The sequence below is a fragment of the Aptenodytes forsteri genome, unplaced genomic scaffold (assembly GCF_000699145.1).
Source record: "Aptenodytes forsteri isolate BGI_AS27 unplaced genomic scaffold, ASM69914v1 Scaffold284, whole genome shotgun sequence".
In the NCBI taxonomy this organism is placed as follows: domain Eukaryota; kingdom Metazoa; phylum Chordata; class Aves; order Sphenisciformes; family Spheniscidae; genus Aptenodytes; species Aptenodytes forsteri.
In genome coordinates, this window is record NW_008794445.1 from 3,777,448 (window position 1) to 3,785,592 (window position 8,145).

At 59.9% G+C, this 8,145-nt stretch overlaps 1 protein-coding gene across 1 annotated transcript; it reads left to right on the forward strand.

Annotated features, from left to right (window-relative positions):
* The first annotated feature begins 4,117 nt into the window (after positions 1–4,117).
* Positions 4,118–6,850, forward strand: CCDC134 (coiled-coil domain containing 134). The gene is made up of 6 exons (XM_009290029.2): positions 4,118–4,232; positions 5,097–5,218; positions 5,453–5,537; positions 5,826–6,007; positions 6,254–6,325; positions 6,714–6,850. The coding sequence occupies exons 1-6, from the start codon at positions 4,130–4,132 to the stop codon at positions 6,837–6,839; spliced, it is 690 nt and encodes a 229-aa protein (XP_009288304.1). The 5' UTR covers positions 4,118–4,129; the 3' UTR covers positions 6,840–6,850.
* The last annotated feature ends 1,295 nt before the right edge of the window (positions 6,851–8,145 follow it).

Sequence of the window (8,145 nt, forward strand, 5' to 3'; positions counted from 1 at the left end):
AGGACGGCGGGTAGGGGGTGGCCGCTGCGGCGCTGCCCCCCTCTACCGCCGGCCACTGCCGGAGGGAGACCCGGGAGGGAGGGAAGCCCGGCTGGCCGATGAGCGGGGCGGGCGGGGCGGCCCCGGAGGTGCCTGGACCTTTGGTTAAACGGCTTTGCCCTTACCCGAAGGGCTCTGCCATCACCGCCTGCTCTCCCTCCTGCTCGCCCCTCGCTCCTGCCGGAGCCCCGTGTCGGGGCGGGTGCGAGGAACAGACTGCCGGCGGCACCGGGGAGGCAGCCGTCGCGCCCCGTGGGTTGGCATCCCCTCGTGCGCTGCCTGCCGCGTCCACTTGACACGGCGCTGGGTGGGTTTCCCAGCGGGGTAGTCTCGGCTAATCCGATTTCCACGCCTCCGTCTCCGTGCAATTGCCATTAGTTTCAGCGGTGCTTGAAAGAGGATCCCTATCTTCCTGTGCCCACAGTCCCCCGAGCCCTGTGGGGTGCTGCTGACCCCCTCCAGCGGGATGGGAGGCACGGAGGTGGGCTAGGACGGATCCGTCCCTGGTGGAAATCACAGCAGCTCGCTGGCTTCGGTTGGGGCTGCCTAACCCCGGCTGGCAGCCGTCCATATGATATGCGAGATCTGATTTTGGTGGTTAAATGACTTTTGAGGTAAGCAGATGTAAACGGCCGTTGTTTCACTGAAGCACCTGATCCTGTAAGCTCTGTATAGAAATGCCCTAGCAGAAGAAGTCTGAGCAGTCTGCGTTTCACTTCCGAAGCTTTTGGTTTGGCTGTGACAAGATATTAATCCTTATCTGGTTGATGGAGGAGCGGCTCGGGGATGGATTCGTGGAGTGGGGAGTTTTCATTCCTTGTTTTGTCATGATGTGCTCCCGGGGCAAGCTGGCTGATGATGCTTTTCCCCCTGCATTTCAGTGCCCTGCAGAGGGGAAGGGGGGTCCTGTGAAAGTCCCTCCCGGGAACCGAAGTGTGGCAGCATGGTTCTGCCTTGCAAGCTCATTAAGTGAATAAATCCCAGGGATGCTCGGTTCAGATGGGGCTCCTGCAGGAGAATTTATAAAGTCATTAAAAACATTTTAATGGAAAGTACTAACCATCTATAACGCAGCATCTGTTGTCGTGTCTTTGGAAAAACACATCTAAATTAAGAGAATGGGAGACAGTGAGACAGACTGGTGGGCTTTCTGCTGAAGCAACCAGCTGGCTGGGGCTGCAAGGGAATATTGGTGGAAACTCCTTCCCATCTGTAGCATCAGGCCAGGCCCTGGCTCCCTGGACTGCTCTGGGAGTGCCGGGCAGAGCTGGCTTTGGCAGGGATCGGTTCAGGGAGGAGCGGGGAGGGAAGAGAGGAGCAGCTCTGCGGTGTTTCTGTCTCATCTCGTCCCTCAGCGGGTGTGAAGACACGAGGGAGGGTTCATGGGGAAAGCATGGAGGAATATCTGCAAGAAGCTTTGGCATCCTTGGGCTTACGCAGTCCGGCCTGGAGAGGAGGGAATGTCCTCTGCTATTGAAACAGGGTGAAATAGGCAGGGCAGCGAAGGGAAATAAGCTCAGGCTGGTCTCACGTGGCACCAGCAGCCTCACTTTCCCTACAGGTGAGGGCAACAACTGGCTCCTGCTTCATTTTCACTGGGGTGTTTCAGCCCTGATGGACGACGGTGGTCAGTAGCTTCGGTGTGAGAATGAGTGTCAGCAGGGGAAGGGGTCAGACAAAAAGGTGATGGGCTTCCGATATGGCGTGGTTCTCCGGTCCTCTTCGGACCTCGTCCTATGGCACAATCTGTAGGACTGCTTCAGGAGGATTTGTAAAGTCATTAAAAACATTTTCACTGAAAAATGAAACCATCTATACCGCAGCATCTGCTGTTGTGTCTCTGGAAAATCCTGTCTCCGTTCCAAGACTCGGGGGCAGCCAGACAGGCTGGTGGCCTTTCTGCTGCAGCAACCAGCTGGCCGGCAACCGCTTCGGCCGAGAGCCATGTTTCGCTCTGCTGCTGCCTGAGTGGGTTTTTTTGCAACTCAACGTCTTCCTCCTTGGAGCAGCCGCGGGGCATCCTCCGGCCACCTGGCTCCCATGTCGGAAGCAGGGACACAGGAGCCCCTGCCCTGACCAGGCGTGCTGGGACTGCTGTGGGCAGCGTGGCAGAGCTGTTGTGGGCAGCATTTCTGCTGTTTGCCTTTCAGTCTGGTCTGGAGGCCACCGGCTGCCTCCAAGTTCTCTCTTCGATTCTCCACGAGCACAGCAAATAGCCAGCCTGGTCCTTACGGCCGTGTGCCCCCTCCAAGGGGCAAACAGGGGGCCAGGTCGCAGGGCAGTCACAGTTTGTGTTTTTGAGTTGCTGCTCTTCCTCCTCCCTGAGACCCTGAGAGGGAGCGAGCAGCTGTAGGGGGCTCTGCAGAAGGGGGACCCGCACCTCCTCGCTGAGCCAGGCCTTGGGCCCTTGGGTCGTGGTTTTTGGTAGGGTGAAGCAGTCTCTTGGAAACCAACCAGGCTGGTGGGTCCAGCAGAGCATCTGCTTGCTTGGGCTGGAGAATTTCTCCTTACAGCCTTGGCTTGTCGGCACACCTTGAGGCCTTCTGAGTGGCTGGAATATGCCTTAAGCCTCACGCCACAGTGGGCAGAGGGGACAGACGCAGGGCCTGGCATGGGAGGCTTGTGCTGCCATCTCGGCTCTGCATTGTGTCCGAAATGCAGGGCATGATGCTGAGCCCACACCGGGGGCAGCTGTGTCTTCCTCTGTAATGCTGGTTGTAGTTACTCTGATCTGTTCCCTTCCAGGGGTGCTGCCTTTTGCAAAGCACAACAGCAAAATAATGCAGAGGGTTTCTCGTGTTTGCCTGATGCCGTTTCCTTGCCCGTGCCAGGGGTGCGAGGGCGCTTGGCTCAGCCTCGGCAGGAGGCGCCTGGCAGGAGCGGGAGCTGCTGCTGCTCCTTGCAGGGCTGGGAGAGCTGCCGGTGCTGCCTGCTTTGCTTCACTCATGGGCCTGAGGTTGAACAAATTATATTTGTTTAAAAAAGAAAAACAACAAGAAAAAAAAACCCTAGATTTGGTGTGAAGAAGGGATTTGTTTCTGTTCCAGCGTTAGGGCATCGCAGAGGGAGGCTCAGCTGGGCAGGGGAGCTTGGGCTGGGCAGGGAGCGGGACGGCAGGGTGAGGGCAGCTCTGGTGGCCTTACACACCTGCCTTTCCCTTGGGAGCAGGAGGCGGCTCAGGGGATGCCTCTGAAGGAGCTGCTGCTGCTTCTGTAATTGCTGGTGGCTGCTGCTCAGCTCTGCGGAAACCTCATCCCTGCGGACAGGCCGCCTCAAGTCCCGCTGCCTGGAGGGTGAGGTACTGCTCTCCTTTTCGAGGTCTAGGCTGTCCCAGGGACCAGGGTCCTTGTTCTCAAGGACATTCTCCTCTAGCCTCTCTTCTGCACGTTGGCTCTGTCTGAGGGACCCTCGTGGCCAGGAGCAGCTCTGCCCGACCGCATCCCTGCAGAGCCTCAGGTGCTGCCTGGGGAGGGACATGCTTGGGGCGAGGGGGGAGTTACCACCAGGTCACCCAACTAGTGCTTTTCAGTGTGGGGCACACAGCTGGCACCCGGCTTGTAGCGAGGGGAAGGGTCCAGCACCCCAAGAGGTGAAGTGAGACAGCTGAGCTGGTCAAGCTTGGTGCTTGAAGGAGAGGTGGACTTCAGCCCCTTGGCGATCCTCCTCCTCCCTTCAGCCCTGCTGCTTCGGTTGCTCGGCTGCTCTAATTCGCAAACCCAGCAAAAAGCTAGCTGTTATTTTTGGGAGAAGGGGTAGGACTTAATTTTTCCGCTGGGCTGGTGCTCGGTCAGATCCCTGGGGGCCCAGCCAGTGCGCAGCTGGCAGTGGAGGCAGGTAGAGAGGAGGGGGAGACCAGGGCTTCCCTTGCAGGGGAGAGCAGGCCGGCTGCAGCATCACCCCGTGGCCCTGCTCTGGCCACTGTCTCCCTCAAACCCTTTGCAGGGACAAGGGAGAGGCGGGCAAGGACCCTGGTGCCGAGGGCGATGTGCCATCGGTCCTGAGAGGCTCGTGTGACTTCTCCCTTTGGTTAAGTCTCCTCGCTGGTCATTGGTTTTGTTGGTCCATTTTGTTCCAGGCTGCAGCGGCCGACATGGATTTTCTCTTCATCTGCCCCTTTCTGCTGGCGCTGCTGCTGTCCCGGGGCAGCTTCGCAGACCTGGAAAAACAGAGGATGGACTCTGGCTTGGAAATCTGTATCCTTCTCTGCAGCCTGCCCCTTGTGTCCCGCATACGTGCTCACTGAGTAGGAGGGAGCTCGTGCGCAGGGAAAAGGTCAGAGACCACGGAAAGGGGCACAGGGGGGTGGAAGAGAGAGGACCCAGAACTGCTAAGCAGTTGCCTCTTTGCTCTTCTGTAGAAGGGTGTTAGCCGAGCTCCTGGGTTTGCTAAGCAAGTGCCTGGGTCGGTGCAAGAGCAGAGATGGCTTTTTCAGTGGTGCCTGGTGTTCTCCCGAGCGCAGCGCTTTTCCTTTCTGCTCCAGCATGCTGGGTGCTGAGCACGTTTCCCAGTCCGCTCTTGGGAGTAGCGTGGCCAGCTGGGTGACAGAGCACGCCTGCGGGTCTCAGTGCTTTGGGGTCACTGGCTGGGATGATGGAAGCGGGCTCCTGGGCTTGTGGCACTCGGTCTGCTCTGTGCCACGGCCATTTATTGCCCACGAGGAGGTGAGATAATGCAAGCCCTTCTTAGCACACAGCAGCATCCCCTGGTGAACAGGCAAAGTATGAAAAGGTATTTAATACGTGTGCTCGTGGAGACATGTATGGGGAAGGTGGAAGTTCATGTTCTCCTCCAGCCCATCAGCCAGAGCGGGGGCTGGCAAGTACAAAGCTCCCCATGAGCGCCCAGCGTTGTTAAGCTCCCCCGCTGGGGTGTCCGGGCAAAGGGGCTCACTGGAAACCTGTGTTTCATCCTGGCTCAGGTGCTGCCCCCCAGCATTCAGGCACCCTGTGGAGAACTGGGGGGCTGGGATGGTGCCGGGTGCTTGGCGGAGAGGGAGGGTGGGAGCATGGTGGGAACATGGTGGGAGCGTGCCGGCAGCGCCCTTGACAGCAGTGCAGATAAGAAGCTGTTTGAAGTGAAGCGCAAGGACCAGATGAACGCGTTGAAGAACCTGATCGAGCTCAACGATGTCAACCAGCAGTACAAAATCATTGACATCATGCTCAAGGGACTCTTCAAAGTGAGCTACAGCACGGGCCGCCCTCTGGGCTCGGCATGCCGTGGGGCTGGGGAGGGTGGGCAGGAGAAGCGGGGAGGGCCAGGGGGCCTCTATGGGGTCAAAGAGAAGAGCTGGGTGGGCTTTAGGACCTGAAGGGAGGACACTGTGGGTCTTCAAAGCAGGGCGGCTGGGGCAGCACCCCCGGGGTACAGGGAAGGGCTGGCAGGACGGGGCAGTAACTGAGGGCTCTGGCAGGTGCTGGAGGACTCCCGGGCTGTGCTCATCGCTGCCGACGTGCCTCCCGACGGGCCTTTCCCCCAGGACGAGAAGATAAAGGATGGTAGGTCCTCTCCGGTCCTTACCCTGCTCCCTTTTCCAGTGCTCTGGTGCATCACCGACATTCCTTCTGGGGCTGGCACTGGGGTAGGAATGAAACCCCCATGTACCCAGACCAGACCTGGGCTGGTCCCCGTCTGTCGGGGACCCTATTGCTTCCTGTCTGACCAGTTCGTACTGGGGAGCCTACCCGTTTGCCCTCAGCCTCCCCAACTCCTGGCGGGGCCGTAGGTGCTGGCGGGACAGGGCGTGCGTACCGGTGTGCCGATGGGGTGGGTGGCTGTTCCCTCAGCATACTCCCACGTGGTGGAGAACACCGCCTTCTTCGGGGACGTCGTCCTGCGCTTCCCCAAGATCGTGCACCACTACTTCGACCGCAACTCCAACTGGAACAGCCTCATCCGCTGGGGCATCGGCTTCTGCAACCTGACGGGCGTGTTCGAGCAGGGACCCCACTCCCAGGTCCTGGGGCTGGTACGGCTCCTGGGCTCCCCCCGCCGCGTCCCCTCTCTGCTGCTGGGGCTGGGGGGTGAGGTTTTGGGGGTAAAAGGAGGGCAGGCAGAGGGCAGGGGGAGTGTACGCCACATCTGAGGGATGTTCTTGGGCTGAGGGATGGGGGAAGAGCACAGAGGGGGCTGATGGGGAGGAGGGGACCCTAGTCACAGGGGGTGTGGTGTGGGAGGCACTGCTCCCCGACGCGGTCTCCGCTTTGCTCCGCAGATGGCTCAGGAGCTGGGAATCAGCGAGAAATCACCTGATTACCGCAATCCCTTTAAAACGGACCACTCCGAGGTAAGATGGCAATGCCGCCGGCTCGCTCCGTGGGCTTCCCCATCCCCGTTGTGGCTCCAGGCAGCTGGCTAGGGAAGGGAACGGGTGGCTTGGTGGGGAATGGCCAAAAACCCCCAGCACGGAGGAAGCTTGCCCAAAATGTGTGCATCAAATTCCCCAGCCGGGATGCAGTTGGTTTTGGGTGCCCGGTGCCATCTCCCCCCTCTTGTGGCCATCTGCCCCATGGGAGCATTGGGACCCCATTCGCCTCGTGCCACGTCCAGCCTCGAGCCCTCTGGCATCGTGGGGCTTGCACGATGGCTTCAGTAGGTTTGGGGGGTGGGGTGGGGGGTGCCTCTGGGAGGCTGCGGGAGCTCACCCATGCTGACCCACCGCTGTCACACCGCAGTTTTTCCCCAGTGCCGACACCTTCCAGAAGGCGCTGCGGGAGGAGGAGAAGCGGAGGAAGAAGGAGGAGAAGCGGAAGGAGATACGCAAGGGCCCGCGCATCTCTCGCTCGCAGTCAGAGCTGTAGCACGCGGGGGCTCACGCCTCGCAGTGGGGGCGATGACGCCGGGACGTGGAGCGGCTCGCTCCCTCTCGGCGGCCTTGGGCTGGTGCCCGGCGGCCCCCTTTCCGTTTGTGCCGTGGGTTTTGTTTTGTTGCCTTTCCCTTTCGTTCAGTGGGGGCCGGATGGCGGTGCCGGTGGGTTGCCCCAACAGGGCTGGAGGGAGCCGAAGTGGGGTACCCCTTCCCCAGAGCCAAAGCACAGACGGGAAGGCAGCGGGGCCATCCCCTGGGCTGGTCGGGGTGCTGCCACCCGTGGTGGGGTAGGGCAAGGGGGACACGCTGCGGCTGAGCCCCGCAGGGAGCCCAGGGACCACTCCCCTCCACAGCACTGGGTGCCCCACGCTGAACGTGCCTCCTCTGTCATGGGTGGGCTGGGGAGCGCATCACGCCAAACAGCCCCATGAGCAATGCTGCTTCTCTCAGTTTTGGGGTTTTTTTTGTTGGTTTTTTGTTTTGTGGGGGTTTTTTTAAGCCAGTGATCTCATTGGCACCCCTCCACCCAGCTGCTACCTCTGCCGGATCAGCCTTCCCCTCTTCCCAGCAGCTGTTTTACCAAGCAACATGCATTTCATCGGTCAGCCGTAGTTGAAAAGGCCGACGGCGCCGGTTCCCGGCCTGATGGCATCCCACTCTCCTGGGCGGCTACCGCAGCACAACCCCACAGGGAGGCAAACGTGCAGTAAATTTTTGGGAAGGAGGGATTTCAGCTCTTGGCCCTCTTTGCAGCTGATGTGTGCCCGTAGTGCAAGCACCGCTGATGCTGAAGGTGCTGGGGTACCAGCCCTGAACCCCTGTGAGCCTGTCCTGCACCCCACGCCCTCCTGCCCCCATCCCTCCGGTGTGGGGCTGATCCTAATTTAGTCCCCCAACCCCCCCTTCTCCGGGGCACAGCCAGCTACAGGCATGTGGGGACAGCAGGGCTGAAGCAGGGAGGGAGCCAGCCGATGGGCTGCGACCCTCTGTGGGGCATTTGGGCTGCAGCGGGAGCAGAGGCGAGGGGCTGGCCCCAGGACCCAGCACAATGGTTGCTGATAAACTCACCCCAGAGGAGGCTCTTGTGGAGGGACTGTCCCCGAGAAGCGGGTGGGTGCTCTGTGCCGGGCTGGAGGCACCGCGGCCTTCAGGAAAAGGGAAATGTCCTGAATTTTTAACTGCGGAGCCGGGTCCATCCGGTGGGGGGGTGGCAGTGGGTGCGTGTTTTGTTTTTTTTTTTTTTTTTTTTTTTTTTTTTTTTTTTTTTTTTTTTTTTTTTTTTTTTTTTTTTTTTTTTT